Source organism: Nanorana parkeri, unplaced genomic scaffold, assembly GCF_000935625.1.
Source record: "Nanorana parkeri isolate BGI_ZX_2015 unplaced genomic scaffold, ASM93562v1 scaffold2177, whole genome shotgun sequence".
NCBI classification, from domain to species: Eukaryota; Metazoa; Chordata; class Amphibia; order Anura; family Dicroglossidae; genus Nanorana; species Nanorana parkeri.
In genome coordinates, this window is record NW_017308445.1 from 65,784 (window position 1) to 87,126 (window position 21,343).

At 40.4% G+C, this 21,343-nt stretch overlaps 1 protein-coding gene across 1 annotated transcript in view; it reads left to right on the forward strand.

The window, feature by feature from the left end:
• Positions 1-21,343, forward strand: part of SEC31B (SEC31 homolog B, COPII coat complex component) — a 77,618-nt gene that overhangs the window by 41,752 nt on the left and 14,523 nt on the right. Inside the window, exons 14-23 of the mRNA XM_018572931.1 lie at positions 2,498-2,600; positions 2,683-2,861; positions 3,468-3,594; positions 4,273-4,418; positions 4,614-4,787; positions 5,069-5,227; positions 9,015-9,219; positions 13,730-14,065; positions 15,188-15,226; positions 18,920-18,972. Coding sequence (XP_018428433.1) covers positions 2,498-2,600; positions 2,683-2,861; positions 3,468-3,594; positions 4,273-4,418; positions 4,614-4,787; positions 5,069-5,227; positions 9,015-9,219; positions 13,730-14,065; positions 15,188-15,226; positions 18,920-18,972 — 1,521 coding nt within the window. The remainder of the gene's footprint in view (positions 1-2,497; positions 2,601-2,682; positions 2,862-3,467; positions 3,595-4,272; positions 4,419-4,613; positions 4,788-5,068; positions 5,228-9,014; positions 9,220-13,729; positions 14,066-15,187; positions 15,227-18,919; positions 18,973-21,343) is intronic.

The window sequence follows — 21,343 nt, forward strand, 5'->3', positions numbered from 1 at the left end:
TTGTGCCAGGTTCAATGCCCAATTTTAACTTGTGATTTTATTTGAAAATTGACTGCATGTTGTTATATTATTGAAAGCCAATAAGTCATTTGGGTAACTCTAAATTTAAAAGAAAAAAAAATCCTTGTCTACATCACCCAGGGTGCCTCAAACTTTTCGCACAGCATCATATCTTTTCATGGTGCAGGAGGGCCAGCCGCCAGCACCATAGAAACTAATGACGCTAATCCAAGAATGTTGGGATCCATTCAGAAGAGGATGGAAGCTGCCCTCTGTCCAGACCTGCTACGCCTCCTGTCCTCTGCCATGCTGCAACTCCTGATGTGAAGGGGGGACACTGATGTGAAAGAGGGGACTCTGATATGAAAGATGAGCTTTACCTTTTTACATCAAAGGGGAACTCGGAAGGGAGGCTCCTAATGTGAAGTGGAGCTCCTGATGTGAAGGCAAAACCAATCTTGGATAAGGGTCTGGTGTGGATTTGGAAGGGAAATTTTTTTGGGGGGTTTTAATTTTTATTTTTTAAATTGGGAGCCTTGATATTTTGAAGGGTGCAGTAACTGGGGAAAAATGTTGAGAAATGCTGGTCAACACAACACAAAATAGTGTTCTAACTAACGGAAACCGAATGAACCGGTTCCATGTAATCTGATCCACTCCAGGTCATACTATTGGCGGACAACTCTTTGACTTTCTTCTCTTCCTGCATCTACTGTATCTACATAGTTACATTCCAGATAATTATATATTGATATAAGCATCACTATATAATTGAGCCCAAGTATTGAAATATACTCTTGAGCATTGTGTAAGGAATAAACATAATATACAACTATAAAATCAAACCATTATTTAGAGGAGATGTATGGGGAGAGTGTAATACACTCATTCCCATAATTTAGAGCCAACACTGCAGCTGTCACATGTCGGCTCTATTGATCAGGAACTGAGCGATCACATACAGCTGATCACTTAGTTCCCGATCTTCTCCCTGCAGTAAACGGTAACTGTCAGTCATCGCTCCTCGCAAGGATTCCCTCCTCCCCTCTCTCTATTCCTCCAGTGCTGACGGGGAGGGGGCGGACACAGCTGGCTCTACCTCTAGAGTTTACTTTTATTTTGCACTCTTCCTGTCTTTATCACCCTATTCCTCCAGATAGCAATCAGTTACTCGTAGAAACCTTTGCTACTTTAATCTATCCCTACTCTACTCTGATGCTGACTTCCTCTGACAAAATAACCCCTGGACAGCCCTGACCTGGCCACTTCTGTCTGCCCAACGAATAGCATTCAAAGCCTTCCACAACTTTGTCTCCAGCTACATCTCCAATCTCGACTCAAAAATATCATCATGGCCTTCCTTTTTACTCCTCACAGGATGTCCTGCACTCTCCCTTCATTGTCAGCTTCTCCCATGCTGATGTCCAGGACTTTTCCAGTGCCTCTTCCATCACCTGGAACTCCCTACCGCATTCTGTTTAGCTATCTCCTACTTTGCTTTTTAGTGATCCCTGAAAATTCATCTCTATTATTATCAACTACTACCTTTTTTGTTTTGCTTGACATTCCCTTATACTGTAAGCTCTCTTGAGCAGGGCCTTCCCAGCCCTCTTTGCCTTGATTTGTATTGTAATTGTACTGTTTCCTTTTATATTGTGAAGTATTGCACAAACTGTTGGCACTATATAGTATACATCTTGTATTATAAAGATGATGATAATCTATTGCATGCTGAGAAATGTCTTCCCTTTTGAGTATATGATCTGTTCAAGTAATTTAGAGACTAAAGACCTTATTTTATTGAAACTTACACTGAGTGGCCAGATTATTATGACCACCTGACGTTTGTAGGCTAATTAGCTATAATTTTGCGCTGAAGTTGCTAGAGGGCCAGACCATTATAAATAGGGAAGCAGGTTGTTTACCACGACAGTAGAAGGGATTTTTTTCTGAAGATATGGGTAAACAACGCGATTTAACAGCCTTTGAACGTGGGATGATTGTTGGCGCGGAGCCATGGAGCAAGTATCAGCAAAACAGCAGAATTCGTTAAATGTTCAAGAGGGGCTCATTGGTAAAGTGTTTAAAGACTGGACTGTCAGCTGAAAATCTGGGTCTGAACGTGCAAATTGTTGCCGTCAGCGACTAGTCAATGTTAAGGCAGAACGGAGAGTGGCAAGACTGGTACAAGACAACAGAAGAGCAACAGTACATTATCAGATTCCTTGCATCACCTTTCAACATCTCGTGGAGTCACGAGGCGGCCCAACTGAGTCATCTCGTGGAGTTATCTCGTGGCCCAACGAAGTACTGATGGGGTGGTCATAATAATCTGGCCACTCAGTGTACGGTTGGGGTTTTTATCATGTCAAAGTGTACTAGTTGTAGTGGTCTGGACTTTTTTTTAAACTGTCTGCTCTAAAGAAATGCTTCTAGTAGCATCATAAGTGTGCTTCATGTGATGTAGTCTTGTTGTGATATCTTATTTTTTGTGTAGGCCTCCAGCAGTTTTACTGGGCAAACGTCATCCTCCTCATCTATGGAATTTTTTAATCTACCTCCCCAGGACTCTGCAAAGTTTGAAATCCCGGTATCATCTGGTATGAGAAGTGGTCTATTTATTTCTATTCATTGTAAAAGAGAGACAGTGGACACTACTAGCCATTTCTTTTCCTGTTTTAGACACTGATGGCCTAATAAGTCAGGCTCTCTTGATGGGAAACTTTGAGGCAGCTGTGGAACTGTGCTTAAAGGATGGTCGTTATGCTGATGCCATCATATTGGCCAATGCTGGAGGGGAAAACCTTCTGAGAGAGACACAGCAATGGTATTTCACCCGCCAAAAAAATAAGATCACTTCAGTAAGTAGCTCTGAATTTGTCATAATGTTTATGTAATTATTAATGTTTACACGCGAGATTCACACAACTTTCATCCAGGATTCCCATAATTTTTGCATAGGTTTCAGTTAGAAATAAATGTTTGAATCTTGGTTTTGAAACTCAATATTTATAGTATTGTATTAGCTTGTCTAAAACTAAAAGAAGTGACCTTGATATCTTCTAACATTACCAGCTGCTCTTTTTTTGGGCAAGACAACAAAAGGTGAAGCTAGGAAATGTCCTTTTTTTTTCGGACATGCATGTGCATCCAAGACCTTTTTCACAGACAGATGTTAATAATAAGCAGTCTTTGGTTTATGCCAGCTCTCATATTACCTGCCTTGCTGTAACCCAACTTGTATATGTCACTGCTGTTGCAGGCTCCATGAAATGGGTATACATAGTATAAAAAAGCGGTTCTCAGCCACCAGGTGGGAGTCCACTGCTGGGCCGCATCCTCTCTCTAGCTGGGCCACGCACTTCCGGAACTCTTGTCATAGCTGTAAAAAAAAGTTGTAAATATTTTTTCAAACAAATCTATTTCTTATGCCAATGTGCCATGATGCTCATGTTTTCTTCATCCAGCTTCTGTCTTCTGTAGTCCAGCAGAAGTGGAAAGATGTGGTCCTGGGCTGTAACCTGCAGAATTGGAAAGAAGCACTAGCTCTGCTGCTGACTTATTCCAAACCAGAGGAATATGCAGAGCTGTGTGGTAAGCATTATTTGGGGATTTAAAATTTGAGCCTGCAGGAGGACAGGAAAGATGACCATGTTTTAATTCTGTGCCTAGTTGTCTGTACCCCTTGTTCTAGCGTTCACTCGCTAATGGCCACAACACCTTCCTTTATTTTGTACTTCTTTGAAGGGCTCAATAAAACATAATACAGTATTTCATATATATTATAGCATTTAGCTGCTACTGAAAATAAACAAAAGCTGCTTCATAGAGTCAGAACAGTGGCTGATCCTTCCCTCGTGTCTGTTGTGTACATATTGGGCCACTCAGTGCTCCACTAAGAGAAAAAAAATACTGTGATGTGAATGCAATGTGATTGGTGCTCCCTGTATTAAAAGTTTGTAAAATCAAAGATTTTACATGCATTGCATAATAATAAAAAAAAAATACCCAAAAACCTTTTTATAGCGTGCCCTTAAAAGAGGAACTTTACTCGTATCTTCAAATGAACAACTAAGGATCCTTTTAGAAATGTTTAGTAATAACAATCTACAAACACATCTAGATAATTGCAGGCTTTGAATTGTTTGCATACCTTATTTTTCTTTTCCTCCCCATTCATCTGACAGTGGCCATTTTTACTAAGGGAAGATTAAGATAACCCCTTTACTTCCTGGAATTCTGGCAAATGTGACTAGAGTGTATTTCCCCTAGATGCCCTTGGAAATCGTTTGGAATCGGAAGGAGAGGGAAATCTATCCACTCAAGCCTGCTTGTGTTACATATCTTCGGGGAATGTGGACAGGTTGGCAGAGTGCTGGGTCAGAACTCATGAAACCTCAACACCACTTGCACTGCAGGTAACACAGATTTCCGCAGAGATTTTTTTTATGAGAGTTGTAAAATGTTTTTACATAGATTTCTAGAAAACACATGTAGCTGGTAAATACTTACCTATAAACTGATACTTTGATAACGAACAGGTAGCTGAGATTTTTTGCTTTCAAGCTTATTGAGTACCCAGTGTGTTCCATTCACCATATTCTCTTTTATAGGAGCTAGTGGAGAAAACCATGGTATTGCGAAAATCCATTGAACTACTTCGAGGGGCAGCAGTGTCTACACAAGGCCCTGTGCTTGCAGAGAAGGTAGCACAATATGCCAGTTTGCTGGCATCTCAGGGGAACCTAAATGCTGCCATGAGCTACTTACCTGAGGACTCTGAAGAGGTACAGTATTTTACCTTTTTTTAAAGATTTTTTTTGAGCTAAATAAAAATAAGATTAGTTATTTCATTTATAATGAGCCACTTGTATTAATGTAACAAAAATGATAGATATTTAAAAACATATTTATGTTATTTCTAAACCTAAGTGTGGTTGTTTTACTTTAGCTATGTAGCTATGTTTTGCAGATAGTAATGTAACCTTGGAAATATATCATTTTAGAGTTCTATAATATCAAGTTAGCCTTCCTATGATTGTAACATTTCTCTTTTTCTTTTCTGAAGAGCTCCGTACATGAGCTGCGGAATCGCCTGCTGAATGCTCAGGGACAGGCTGTGAATGGACAGCCCTATACCTCCAAGGTATCCAGTAACTATCCTTCACCTACAGCCAAACCAAGCAAAGTACCAGAAGTTCCTGCATACAACGAAGGAAGTATACAGGTGGGTGCCTATTTCTTTCCCTTTATACCTGCACTAGTATGATTTAAACTCTAGGTGGCAGTACTGTGCCAGTTCACTGTATACTATGTCTGATTTCTTCCATAACTATTGTTCCATTTTTTCCCCCAATACTTTTCGTATTGGGGAACTTTTCGTAAGTAACTTTATTGCCGTAACTGTATAAGAACAACCCTTTAACCCTTTCACTGCCAAGGCCTTTTTTGTGTGTGTTTTTTGTTTCTTTTTTGCACACTTTTGTATAATGTACATTTTAAGCCTAAAAATTACTTTACACCCCCAAACATCATTATATATTTTATAGAAGCAAAGAACCTGTAGAGTAAAATGGTGGCGATTGCTAATTTTTGCACCGCACAATATTAGCGCAACTCTTTATCAAAATATCAAAGATGAGTAAAAAAAAAAAATAGTGACCAATAACACAATATAATAACCATTTGTATTTTGTTAAATATCCAAGATGAAGTTACGATGAGTAAATAGTTGGCCAACATGCCCAGGTTAAAAATGGCATGAGTCCGTGAAACGGGGACAAAATATGGTACTCAAAATTGTCCATAGGAGACACTATAAACGCTTGTACACGTCATCAGTTTATAGATATCCATGAATATTGGCCCTAGAATTTTTGCTCTCACTCTGGTGCACGTGGCGATACTTAACATGTGTAGCGCATTCATCGTTTTCGTGCATAGTTGCACCTGATGAGTGTTTGCATTAATATGCAAACGCTCATGAGGGTGAGGGACTTTAAATGTAAAAATTATCTTAAAAAAAAAAAAAAATGTAACACTTTTATTTTTTTTAACATAATTGATATTACATAGGGGGCTTACAAGACCTGAATTGATGCAATCAGCATCACTTCCAGTCCCATTCAACATGGGGGAGGAGATTGGCAATTGGCGCACTTCACCGATCCCTGGAAACCATCTGGCGGCAGCTCAGCCATCAGAATCGCTTGCAGCATAAAACCAACAGCCAACTTTACACATGTAAACAGAGCCACCGGGAGACTGTTTTAAAGGGGCCCACTGCCAACGACTTATTACATACGTCGGTGGCAGCAAAAGGGTTCAAGAAAATGTTTATTTTATTAATCTGTGCTAGACAAAATCTAGAGCCAGTATACCAAAAAAATGCCATTATCACCTAACCTTTATAAACATATTTTTCTGATCGCAATGGGGGCACAGAATTGTTGCTTAAGACAGGCAGATGATTACAAAACTGCATTTTTGCCCATGTCACTTAATTATTATTTTGTTGCATTTGTTTTTTTCATGTGAATTTTAATTGGGCTCTGCCAATAAGTAGTGTAAATGCTGTCAGTCTGTAGACAGTAACCCATATACCCAGTTCCAGATTACCTTGTTGCTACAAGTGCTTTTTTCCTCTGACTGTGTGTCATTTTGGAACAGGAGTAGGCTTTTTAAATGATATGGTTGTCTTAATATTCCTTTTCCCAAACCATTCCCTGTTCATTGTATAGTTGCTCTCTTATTGACAGTACTTATTACTTATTGGCTCATTATTTTGTTGCTAAGTGTTACATTCTGAATCCTTTATGTCTCAAAGCTTAAGCAGTGAATGGTTCCTTTTTATAATGGCAAGTTTCTTGTTACAAAAATATCACTGTAGAAAAAAAAGTTTTTTTTCCCAAGTCCTCTTCCAGGGCAGCATCTGAGAGAGAGAATCCACCCACCCAAACAGGAAACACATCATCTACAATTAAAATAAAAGGGGTGGGTACAGCCCCACCACCTCAGTTTTTTGTGCTTCCTCCGGCCCAACAGGAGCATCGTAACCGTTTTGTTATTTTCTCTATAGGCCTGCGTGCTAGTTGCAGGGGCCTCCCAGTGTGTTCTCCCCCGTGAATCAGGGACAGTGGACCTGGGGGGTTGCATGCCTGGGCTTGTCCGAGGATTAACCTTCAGGTTATTCTATTATGGGCTAACTACTTGGGGGTGGTTGGTTAATAGAACACCAAGCCCATGACAAGTAGTTTAAAGGGTTGTACCATGATGTCAACACCTTACTTCCCTCCTGCAAACTACTAGTAGGTTCGGGTCGGTGACGGCTTGGGCATGCTGCAGACTCTTTGCAGCCTATATTTTGTCAACCTTCAACCCCTTACATGGCTTAAGCACTGTTGTTCTGAGTTCCCTGGGCCTCACAAGGTTATTCTTGCATGTCTTCCCTCTTTATCGAGCATCCATGTTATAACAGTAAACTTTGTGCCAGATTTACAGCAGCTGGCTGCTGCTGCTCGTGCTCCCAACATATAGGATAGTGCCCTTATGTAATTTTATGGTATCTATGTTACGCCACATCGATAAACTGAACATATCAGATAGTGTTCTTACGTAATCAGTGGTGTCTGTTACACCACATTGATAAACTGGGGGCAAGTTGACCCAGTTGGTATTACTGATGGCAGTGTAGGGCTGCAGCCAGACTTGCCACTTACATTTTTTATTCTACCTCGTCTATGAGTAGTAACAAGATCCTTCATCCAGGCTACAGAAGTTGCCAGACGCTACTTAGAAGTCAGTCACCCTTGGAGGAAATCCAAGGATATTTTGGCCTGTTCAGAGCCTTATGAAGACTGTAAAGCGGCATAACACCAATGCCTTGTGACTTCAGCTATTCATTGACCTTTCATCCTCCAAAGGATTTCTGGCATGCTCCAAGAGGACATTAGTCTTCTTGGACCTGGGAGTGCTGAGGTTTCCCCAGAGCATATCTGGAGGAAAGCCGCTAGATCCAGTGCCAACCTCTGGTATTGCACTGCAGAGTGGTCGTCCTCTACTGCTGATACCAATCTTTTGGCAGGGAGGAGGCGCTTGGAAGTTGCCCCCCCCCGCCCCCGAAAAAGTATGATTTCTTGCCTAATCTCTCAGATGCTGCCCTGGAAGATGACTTGGGGAAAAGCAAGTTAGGTACCTGGTAACTTATTTTCCAGGAATCTTCCAGGGCAGCAGGGATTCCCGCCCTGCCTTTTGAGGGGTGTGTTCAACATTGTTTGCATTATTACTATCTAGTGGTCCTTCTACCTACGGTTCTTTTGTAATACTGAGGTGGTGGGGCTGTACCACCCCTTTTATTTTAATTGTGGATGATGTGTTTCCTGTTTGGGTGGGTGGATTCTCTCTCTCAGATGTTGCCCTGGAAAAGAAGTTACCAGGTACCTAACTTTCTTTTTTCCTTTCTCATCGATTGAAGGGCACAGGAATTCTTTCATCTTCAGGTTATATTGCCCCCTACAGGAGAACTGGACACTGGCAAAGAAAAAAAACTGTAGGCCAGCCTAGGATAACCCCCTCCTTCCGACATACCTTAGATTTTTGCTAGTGTCCTGGGAAAATTAATGCCTTCAACTCTGGTGTGTTAAGACTAACCTGTTTTTGTTTCTTACCCTTTTTTTCTTAATATTTCTCCTTTCCTGTCAAGTTGCACTCTTATTGGTCTGTTAGTGCTTTGCAGCTTTAATCAAGTGGTTCCCAGTTTTGCAAGGCTGCTACTTGGTCTTGTGTTCACATATTCTCTAAAATATACAATGGATGTTTCAACCTCATCTGAAATGCACCTGCCAAATTCTGAAGGATCTCAGAAGTATCACAAGTTGATATTGAAGTGATGCCATCAACCGAACCCCAATGCCCATTGATAATTATTCTATCTCGTCCTTTAGTTTTGGAACTTTGGATCTGGGTACTTGTGCAATTCATATATTGATTTTTTTTTTCTCCCCTTAAATGTATAGGCTTTATCCAAACCTCCAGCTAGCACTGGAATTCCACCTCAGCCACCAGTGCCTTCAGTATTCATGCCTCAACCAATGCACACAACAATGGGTCCCCCTCCATCCGTCCCATTCCAGCCTGCCTCTGCCCCACATTCTAATGCCTATCCAAGGGCTGGAGCTTGGCCTTCTTATCCACAGCAACAGCCACAGCCAGGGATACCAGGTGAGAACATTGACCTTGTATAGCATTTTAGCCAAGTAAGTAAGAATGCTATGGTGAAACCAAGGCTACTGTCTTATTGAAAGTGGTAAGTTAGTTGTTATCTATGATTGCACACTTTTGTTTGCGCTTACATTTTAAAAATTTCTATGCCAACTTTGTTCACTGCTCTCCTGAATGGAGGTACTATTTATGACTACTGATCTTGAAATGGGAAAACTTGCATGATCCTGCAGGTACCTCTGTTTATTACATAGCACATTGGAGGAAGATTTATCTTCACTGCTCTCATGTATTGAAAAATTTAGGTTCGAGGTACCCTTTCTGGCTCTGGCTTCTAGGGAGTTCTAGGCAGATGTTAAGAATGCAAGCCTTATGCACCTTTTTGACTCGCCACCTGACACCCAGTTTTACACCTCTTTCTGGATCTATGGAGCCCGTTCAATATGTAGCACTACTAAGCTGGAAGCTGACCCACCATATGTAAATAATACATGTATATTGCCCCAAGCATGTATTACAAACTAGACCTAGAAACAAGTTGTTGTTTTTTTTTCTCCAACACATGATAAAATAGTTTTCAGTGAAGTCGAATTTTAGGAAGACCTCTAAATACACAGTTGAAATGTATGAATGTGACTTGTCTAACCTGCCAGAAGATCAGTGATTCTGGTCACCTAGTCTTGTGTTTCAGAAGCACCTGTCAGCATGGTCATGTCCTGGACCCTACAGTGCACTACAGCTTGGTCCTGCTTATTAGACAATGAAGGAACAGTGGCTCACTGCTCTTTCCTCCTCTCAAAAAGTTATCTCATGGTTTCAAAAAGTTTCTAGTTAAACTTATGATTACACAATGACTCTATGTAAAGCAGAACTCTGGGGGAAAAATATTCTTAACTTGCAGTTGCAGGGGGTTAACTGCTTGTTTTCGTCTGGGGACTAAAATAAAAAAATAAAAGTTATACTCCCCTGAACCTCTGTGACAATGCTCCCTCCAGCCTGGCTCCTTCGCCGCTGCAGCAATGGAATGTCGCCCTGGGCCCTTACGTCAAGTATACAGTGTATATAATGCGATGTTTTACAGGACTTTAGACCACTGCAGCGTAGGGGGAGAAAGGCTCCAGGGACCAGTCTAAGAGCAAGCCAGCTTGGAGGATCAGGTGGGTATAACTTTATTTTATTCCCTAGACACAAACGACCAGTTAATCTTTGCAATGCCGAGGTAACACCACTGCATGGGTTATTAATAATTTTCCCCAGAGTATGCTGAGGGAAAAAACATTTATTTTTCGGTTCCCTTTAGGCTTGCAGTTAAGATAATATATAACTAAAAGTTCTGGTAGATGGAGCAGCTTGTTTTAGGTAATCCCACTTAGCTGTAGGCTGGGGGTGGGGGGTGCGTCTGACAAGGTGGCTGCTAGATATGTATGTAGTTTCAGTTTATGTAATCCAGCCTTCTGGCAAGACCCATCCTGAATCATGTGGTTTAGCTTTTTGTTAATAAAGATTAGCAAACGCCATGCGTTGCAGGTGTCACTTCTTTTATGTGCAATGTAACTTTAAAAAATAATATTTTAAAACATTTATTACTGTCTGATTTCAGAGAATGTAGGTTTTAATCCCTTAGAATTCTTCTACTTGAGCAAGCTGTGCCCCTTTTACCATTTAATTCTCCCATAATTGCTTTTACTTGCTCGGCGTAGGCGCTTAGTAGCATAAATTCTGCATGAGGTCTGTCACTCTTTGTCTGCTATGCATTTAGATCGCTGAAAGACTGGTGGCAGGTGGGTGGGGAACTGGTCACATCTCAAGTGCTTAATCCGCCAACTGTTGCCAAACACTCCAGTGGCTGTGGGAGATTTCTGCAGGTCCTTGATGTGGTTTTGTTTGAACACAATTCTCCTGTGTTGGCTCATTGTGCCCACTCTTTACAAGGAGATGGAGGTATAATAGCAGTAGAGAAATAAGTTTCTCCTGGCCTGTGACTTCCAGGCTGCAGACAAGTGTATTAATGAGAGAACTTCTCTGTCCCCGTCTGCTTGACTTTCTGAAAGATGGGGTTTTTCTTCCTGTTTTTTTAAAGCGCCTACTTCTTAAACTGGAAGGAATGCTGATTTTATAAAGATTTTTTAACGATTGCAAAATTACTATTCAATATTAGAAATATAAAAATATGACTGATTTTGTGACCACATGCGATGGCAATCTCGCATATGAGTTTGATACCGGATACCACATGTTGCTACTTGTACACATGCACTGCAAAGGCTTTTGTGCCGGTTAGAGATTAGTGTCTCTTGACTCATCATTGTTCTTCCACATATTTGCATGATCTCTTTACAAAGAAACTGATGCTTTTTATGGGTTACCTGAGGTCAGTCCTAGACCAAACCTAGGCAACTGTTGATTGCTAATGGCAACATCATAAGATGCAAAAAAACAGGGAGTTTAAGTTGTGAACGCACATTGCTTTTAGACTGGCCTCTTAGTTTTGCCTATATCTTTTATGCAGCAGATGAGCTGCAATGCTTTTTAAACACACATTTTCACTTACTCCCCAAACGACACAAAACTACGAGTTATTTGTTTATTATTTGTGCCGCAACCATTACATTGTGGAGTATCTTTGTTTCGGTCAACAGAGTACTCGGAGCGGTAGGAGAGATCACTTTATCACCTGGTGAACATGTGGCTTCCTCTGTACTACTGTCACGATACACAAGCTGTATCAGCATTATGTCCACTGCTATTGCTGTTGTGCAAGGACCACATCTTCATATTCAGTTGTTGATCACTTGTTTTACGGGTGAGTCAGTTCTCACAGCTGGTTTGCAGAATGCAACTTTAGTTTACCATCAGATCATTGGATCTGCTATTGTAGGGTTAGATTTAGCGAGGGATTAGGCGTGTAAGTGAGGTGGATTTACCTGTAGACATGAGATAATCATTTCTCGGTTTTGGCAGGTGCTGTGTCTGTGGGCATGCTCACACTGCTAAAGACATCCCTGGTCAGCTAACCTCAGTGGGAGATGGTTTGGGAAAGTTAAATGATTGAAATAGGTTACTTATGTGTTTCTGATTCAAAAGTTTGTTTTCAGAACATTTTGTTTTTTCTAATAGATAATGGAGTCAAATCGACTATTATTTTCAATAATAGTGGGGGGAAAAAATCAAAGGAGCAGGGTGAAAAATATTTCTCAATCTAATGTAATTTCAAGAATAAATGTGGTTTTCCTTCGAGTAACTCCATTCATTCAAATTCAATCCAAATTTTGAGTGATAATTGACGAGTCTGTGACATTATCAAATGTGCCGACAAGATTTTACGCATGACACTCATACACAAATCTACCGGTGTATAACCAGCTGTAGAGTAATATTGCGCTTGCCATTGCTGAGTTGTCTGGCTCCCATGTGGATTAATTGGCAGTACTTAAAGTCCTTTGACATGGAACAAAATATACAGCAAGTGAAATCAGAGTGAAGACTGAACTCTTCATAGGCATACTTTTCCAGGTTTAAGTCAAAATAAAGCTTTTGTAAAAAGATAGTTTAGCAATAGCGACCTTCATATTTCTGTCAGTACAAGCTTCCTTTAAGCATGCACATGAAAAAGGTTTTTAGAAAGGAGGTCTTTCAGCATTTAGATTGTGTGCTCCACATCTAACTGTCCTGAGGTTTCCCATATATGTTGCATCTCACTGCCATTTTTGCTAAAAAAATACCAAAAAACCCCCAAACAATTCTCTGGGTTTTTTCTGTAGCCCGTTTCTTGATTTTATCAATGAAAAATAAAACATTTGTAAGTATTTTTGTGATAAAAAAACAAAAACATTTTTGCAGGACCATATTGCCAAACGAAAGCCTAGTTTGTTCTTAAACTAATAATGGCTTCCTCAGGGGTGCTTCAAAATATTCACACAGGGTCAGGCCTTTGCTAGGTGCAGGCATGCCGGCTGCCAAGACCATGAAAATGAATGATGCTAATCCTGGGAGGGTGGGATCCGTTGAGAAAAGAACAGACATTTGCCTCCTTCCAGGCTTCCTCCACCTTCTACTGTCTGCGATGCTAATACTTAAGGTTTCCATGACTAAATAAAGGTTCAGAAACCATGGTCTAATAAATGGGTCCATAATGGAAATGTAAAAATGGAGTCCATTAGGGGTATGAAGATATGAGATCCTAAGTGGTTAAATAGACGGTCCTTTTTTTGTGAGGTTTTTCCACGCGGGCAAAACCTCTATCTTGCGTGGCGCTGAGTTTGGCATTGAAGTCCGTGTGTGTGTGTACATTGACCAAGAGGAACATTTAAGTGGGGCATATTGAAATGAAATAGAATTGTGACCATCATTGTTTTTGAATCTTCCAATATTGTACGATAGTCTGAATTTTGAGCAATAAAAATAGGCAAAAGGACCAGAGTGTTTCCAAAATATGTTTTATGGTGTAAATATGTTGAAAGGTTAAGATTTGTACTAAGCTGACATTGCTTACTATGTTATCTTCTTGCAGGTTTTGTACAGTGTCAACCATTCAAACAGACAGCCCAGATTCCAACAGATACTAGTTTAACGCCATCGCCAGTGATGGGACATATGCCGCCTTTCGCTCCTATGAATGTTCCTAGCGTTTCTGTTCCGTCTGGAAGCATGATCTTCCCTCCAACCTCCCACCAATCCTCATATGGGTCTAATACTTATCCAGTTTCAGGACCATCTATGTTTATGGGTCAGCCTCCAACTCCACCCACTATGACTGCCTCCTTTACTCCATTTAACTATCCAGTGGGGTTAGGATTTCACCACAGTGGACCAGGGGCCCCTGCTAATCGACCACCACCTCCAACAGGTATGTTTCTGTATTACAAAAGAGAAAATATGATCAGTCCTCTACCATGTAATAGTTGGAGTTAAGCTACTAAAATAAACAGGACACATTAAAGTGAGCACATGATAAAAAAAAAATGCAGAAGCTACCTTCAGTCAATACTGTTCAGTCAATACTGTGTCAGAGTAGATTCGGAGAGAGACAACTGAAGTTTTTTGCACATCTTGACCTTTTATTGTAAAATACAAGCTTTATATTGACCCTCCCCCGTTACAACTGTCAAGGCATGTGATGAAGACTCTACCTGAAAATTTTCCATTCCATAACTTAATTCTGGGTCTACTAATATAAATTTGGCAAATTAATTAAAATTGTTTCCATCCAATTTCCTAGCTTGAATAAGCTATAAGGGAATCGAGCATTAGTTTGATGTTTCCAAAACCAAGCACGGGGACCACACACTGAGCATGTTTTCCAGAATTACACTTGCAATAATTAGTTTCACTTATTCATCTGTGATCCTACATTGAAACTTGAAAACATACTCCATAAGAGTATGTTTCCTGAGGACAAGAGCTGCAACATTCTTACATTTTAAACTTCCTTTGTTCTGGCTCGATGTTTTGTATCCCAATAGTTCACACAAGTTTTAAGAATGTGCATTATAACCTGGGTAAATTTGCAGCAAAGGGTGTACATTTGAGCAGTGGTCAATGTAAAAAGATGTACGGCAGTTACGGAAAACAAATGTATTAAATCTTCTTTATTTATGTTGGGTACTTGTTATATAAAAACTTTATTGTGCAAATAACATGCAATTTAGGATGCACCCTTGACACTGGTATCACAAAGCAGAAGCTGTTTAACCTTCAGCTTGTTTCTGTCTAATATAAACTCCTGCCTGAACAGGGCAGACAGGAAGAGGGATGGGGGAACCCTGGGGCTAGCTGTAAATAAATATTAAATGGCCATATGCAATATTTCTTTTACCTGACAAAAAAACATTTGTAATAATTGCGCACCTTATATTAAACATTTAAAAAAAATGAGGAAAAATTAATAAAACACTTATCAAAACACTATCATATACCCTTCTAACTTAAAAATGTTTCTAAATGTGTTGAATAATCTTTTAATTTCTAGGTTCTTTTCCCTGGCTGCAGAATAGGCAAGATGCAGCAGGTAAAGCTTTGCGGCATGGATGTTACTCCCTTGTGCTGCTTGTATCGTGTGATTGGCTTTGTGAAAAGCTCATAATCTTATATTCAGTACATAAACATATATTTCATTTTGCTGTATAGCACAATTTAAGTGTTACATGTGTGCCTATTATTATTATTATCTGTAGGCAGATGAGTTTTCCAGTTATTGTCAATATGTCAGGTATATAAAGGATTGATATAGAGTTATTGAAGGCTTAAAGGGAACTTTTGCTTTGCCCATGCAAAGGTTCACTTTAAAGGAGAACTATGGGTCAGTGCTTTTCCCCATAGTTCTCCTAAGGGTAACGGGAGGACACAAACTAGCGTCCTCCCGTCACCCAAAGCTCAGTATACCGCAAGCTACAGCCGCAGCCGGGACGGATCCCGACAATACTGTCTGGATCCATCCAGCTGCGTGAGTGACAGCTGGCTCTGCCTATCTAGAGGCAGAGGCAGCTGTACCCTCCCCTGTCCGTTCCGCCAGTCGGCGCTGGAGGATCGGACAGGGGAGGAATCCCTGCAGGGAGCCGTGAGTGACCGTCACAGCTCTCTGCAGGCACAGGATCGAGAAGTGAGCGAGCGCCGGTATGTGTTCGCTCACTTCCCGATCTATTGAGCCAACGTGTGACAGTTTCATTGTCACACGTCAGCTCGAACTATGAGACTGAATGATTTTCACTCACCTCATAGTTCTCCTTTAATGAAAGCCCCACCGTCTGCACATACTTGGCTTTTTCTGCCCCTGCATTGAAGTTTTTTTGTGAGTTTTGTTTAAAAGAAGGAACACATACTGGGTCCTCAAATTGCACTTTCTCCATTCCTCAGCTGTGAACCCTATTTGAGGAATGTAAATTGCAATTGTGCTATGTATCACAAAGTAAGATCACTCACGCAACCAACAAAAGGGAAAGGAGACCAGGCTACTTTGTTTAGATTCGTATTGTAGCATACCACCACCAATTTATTACATTCTAAGTAGTGTTCTGTTTTTGTACATAATACACTTCACATATGGTTTTTATACAGACATTACAAAGCTGAGAATGCTCATTTCCAATGTGCTTTTAGTTTTTAATAAAATAATTTTGTGGGTTTTTTTTCCTGTGCTTTTTGAGCATTTTATTACTCCAGCAGTTACCTATATTTGAAAGTACTAATAAATGTAAATGGCAGTCAGGAAGGGCATTGGCCACTGATGAGGCTTTGATTAGGCTTTTATGTTTTGTAGCATGTCTATTTTTTTCTGTCACAGACAAAATGAAATGGATATCTGCCATTGATTACATGTATTAGGAGATAGAGTATTTAATGGGAGTTCAAGGCTATGGGGTTGATTTACTAAAGGCAAATAGGCTGATCACTTTTCAAAGAGAGTTTGCAAAATAAGTGTCCCCTTAGCTTATGTGCAAGGAAACTGGAAAATTTTTTTTATTTTTTTCTTGGACATGATTGGATGATGTCAACAGAGCTTCACCTCATACACTAAGCTAACAGAAAACTTCCTGTGCAACATGCAAAGTCAACAGCCTAGTTGCCATTAGTACATCAACACCAGTGTGTCCTGGTTCTTCAAATATCCCCAGCTTCTTAATCAATAAAGTACAGGACACAAGATCTTTGTCTTAACCATGGGTTATTCTGCCACATTGAGGTGATTGGATGCCCTGCTGGAAGGACAGCCCTCGTATAACACCTCCCACTTCCAACAAGCCTTAATTTTTTACTAGTGTCCTTAGGTGATGAACAACGTCTCTCTGCTGTGAGAGTAACAAATTAGTTTCTTTCATTTTTTATTCTTAGCCTTGGATGTCTGCTGGGCCCAAAAAGCTTAACTTTCCACTCCTCAGTGACTGATTTGTGCATACCATCTTGGGGGACATTCTCTCCCTTCCCTTGAGGCCTCCACTGCTCCCTTTTGGTGAACTATTCTCCTCCTGTCTGTCCTGTTACTGACCTGGCCGTTTCCTACCTAATAAAACCTTAAAGTTTAGCTAAAACCGAAGATCCCTGTCGGTGTTAATTATTTTTTTCACCTGCGATTCAGCCAATGCCACAATTCCTGTCTTAGTGTGGCTCCATCCTACTGAGGACCACTGGAGCCACACTTGGACAGCAGCCTTGTCACCCTAGAAAGAGGGTAGTGTTAAATGCACTAGCAGATTTAGATGGATTTGACTGTCAAGTAAAATCTGAACTTCAGCTAACACTTTCTAAGCAGTTGCAGCAACACTTCTTTTTTTTTTTTTGGTAAAAAGGTTTTACATAAATCGGTAAAAGATAACCCTTGTAAACACCTCTGTCAGTGTTAAATGGTTTGTCTCAACCCTCTTTCTGCCACAGTTTGGTCTGGTAAAGGACATTCTTGTAACTTACATTTCCACTGGAAGACTTTAAAACCCACCAAGTCCAGGAACAAGCCCTCCTCACAGCCATTTGGTCCCAAAACATTCCAGATCTCTGGTTCCAGAGTGTAGTACCAATAGACTAAAAACTAGAGTTTCAGTCTCAGCCTCCTCCCTGCTTCATGCTATCAAATTTGCTATCCTCCCCGCAAGAGCAGACAGATCTGTATGCTGTTCTCCTGCCTCTTCTTATTGCCCCCAGTCCCAAACAAGGAACAATTCCAGTGTTTCTTGAATCTATTTACTATTCCCAAGACAAGAGGGACTCGGCAACAGATTCCTGCAGGTTAAGCTCTACAGGGAATCTTCCAGGTCAGTCATTGCCTCTCTTCAATCTGGGAATCTTTTGGGCTCTGTGGATATCAAGGATACTTACACATTCCCATTATTCTCTCCTCCACGCTAGCTGCATTTTGCTGTGGGCATGTAACATTACCAAATGTGTTGCCCTACCATTTGGTCTGTCCACAGCACCTCTTGCCTGTGTCCTAGCTCTGCTCCGTTCTCAGTGTATCCATGTAGTGGGATATCTGGATGATCTCCTTCCAACGGAATAGTCATTCCAGGTCCTGTCAGCCAATGTCCAGGGGACGGTGTAGACTTTTGACCTCCCCATCGTCCTCAACAGTCCTTTTAACAATGGTTGAGAGTAAGATACTGTGTCTTGTACTGTACTCCAAGAAACTGATTTAAAAGGTAAGTCAAATATACTCTTCAACTTGTGATCTAAATTTTGCTTATGCTTTAGTAATGGCTTTGTTATGCTGACAGTGTGCTTACTGCAAGCTTTGCATATGAGTTTTGAATCATTACAAACATGTCTGAGTGATTAAAAATCGGTTGATGTTGATGATGATAAGAAAATCTTATTTGTCCATGTTCTGCTTCAAAGAAATGACCGTTCCCATCTTATTTTTTTAACATGTTAGAAAATCTTTCCCGGTGTCACAGGCAATGTTTGAAATTTTTGCTTACCTTTATAAGACCATGTAAGGCTACTCTTAGAAGGTGTACAATTCAGCCAAAAATTACTTTTGAACAAGTGACAAACAATCTTTCACAGGCAATTTTATTGTTCACCATGCTGTGATTCAGACCTCTGTGCATTATGCAGCATGTGATGAGTAGTTTTACATAGAGGCGATTCTAGATTGCGCTGCTTTGCAAATGGGAATCCTCCTTACCCCTCTGCAGATGGTTGATTCGCACATATTTCTGTACACATTATGTACTGCTGTATATATTTTATATCATATGTTTCTCATCACCAGGTGAGCATGAAGGTTGGGCTGATTCACTGAAATCTGGTATCCAACGAAATAAGGTAATATAGCACCTCAAAGTTGCTTCATTGTTGGCTGTAAAATCAAATTCACACCTCTTTAGATCTTTGTTTTCTAGGAAAAAAGACAATTTGCAAATTGCACTTAATTAACAGTCTCAGAATGATGAACGAATACTTTTGCAAGTTTTTACTGAAACTAATAATTGCTTAATCTACAAAGATCTTCTAAAATGGCCTGGTCAGATTTGTTTGTACACCTAGAAAAGATTATAAATAATTGGATCAAAGCGACATTTCAAAATTCACAGTTTTCGAATCACAATGTCTTCCCTCTTGTAATCAGTCAATTGGCCTATTTAAAGGGAGAATGTAGTCATTCTGCTGTTTTTGATATTTTGTGCACCACACTGAACTTTGACCAGAGAAGCAAAAGAGTTGTCCGAGGAGATCGGAAAGAACAGTATAGACCAGCATATCAAATGACCGTCTCCAAGAAGTTTGATGTTCTGTGATACAGCTGAAATATAATTGAGAAGTTTAGGGTCCATGGGATTTGACCCCAGAATAAAAAGAATGATTGTGTGAATGTGAAGCAAGGAGCCAAGGAAAACTTCAAAAAGCAAAGGTCCATCCTTTGCTTTTTGTGTAACAGTAGGCTTAACAGATCCAGGAGTAAAGAAAAACATAAGCCACACTGTAATGTGTTAAAATGCATATTAGCAAGCCACAATGCTTCTGGGAGAATCTCCTTTAGACAGATAAGACCATACTGAAGCTTTTTAGCAGGTCACATCAGCTCTATGTTCACAAATGAAAAAATTAAGCTTTCAAAGAAAAGAACATTGCACCTACTGCGAAGCATACTGCCCAGTATCAGAAAGATCTGTCATAAGTCATGGGTCCTCCTATAGGATAATGACTAAAAGCACCCAAGAATCGCTAAGAACAAAACATTGAACTATTCTGAAGTGACCTTCTATGAGCCCTGATCTGATTCATGTTGAAACATCTATAGAAAGAGCTGAAGCATCCAGTCTAGAGAAGACACCCTTCAACTTGTTTGCCATGATAACCTCTAAAGGCTGCGCAACAATATATTAGGCAAAGGGTAGATACCAACAGATAATAGTGTAAATGTAGCCTGTAGGTTTTTTTTCAATCAAGCTCCAGGCAGACGGTTAAGTGCATTTTATATATGTCTGTCTAGATAGATATATATGGGATGCAACGATATACTGGCCGCCGAAACATATCGGCCAAAAACGGCACTTTTGGCTAAATGCAGAAAGTGCAATTTTTCTGCCGATACATTGGCGCATCCCTGCTTTCTTTCCTTCCCGCTGGGCGCTGCTCTGTGTCCCAGCGGGGAGGAGAGAAAGTGTGACAGCCGAGCGCTGCGGGAGGAGAGCGCGGTGAGCGACCGGCGTCTTTCCTCCCACACTGCTCAGCCTCCTATCACAGTTCGGCAGAGCGGTGTGGGGGCAGAGGCAGCCCGCGCTGTCACAGGAGGCTGAGCTCTCCTCCCTGCACCACTCGCTCAGCCTCCTGCCTGTGACAGTGTGTCAGAGTGGAGAGCAAGTGCAAACACTCAGACATCAGTGATAGCTGAGTGTTTGTAGATAATTGAGGACATGGTATGTGTACTATATCCTCAATTATGAATGTATGGGAAGCGATCTACATCACCTCCTGTTCATTCATAGTTGTATTTATAGTAAACACACCATGTTCTCAAGTTATGAATGAACAGGAAGACTCATAGATGATTCCTGTTCATTGATAACATGGGCTGCAGAAAAAGAGATTGAGGACACAAAGTCCTCTATCTCTTTTTCTATTTTAAAACGGAAATATCAGGGGTCTGTTTTTAGACTCCCAATATTTCCCCGAAGCCCCTAAAAGTAAAGCAAAAAATAAAAATATTTAATAAAAGATGAATTAATAAATGTAAAAAAATTAAAAAGTTTATAAAAAATAAATATCAAATATTAAAAATATATATATCTAGATTTATGACAAAAATATCATATATTGCAGGATACTAGTCCTTATATGTCTGATACTTTTGTTCAGCCACTCTTATTGTTCACACACCACGCTACACTGCATAGCCAGGATGGTGATGCAACCTTTCACTATTGTGACCTCTGGAGTCATCTGCCTGAGCATAACATACTGCCAAAGTCCTACCAGTATTTGTCCACCACTAAAAGCTGCCTGAGAGCCCCCCTCCAATATCCGTGAATTAAAACATATTAGACTGACAGCATTGTTCAGTGATGCAGTGTCTGGCTCAGTTCACAACCCCCTACTCTGTCACATGTAAATTCTTATTCCCAGTCTATAGGCAGTATTTTAAAATCCTATTTAATAAATAAATGCATAACTGGTCTTTTTTGTATGGCTATGT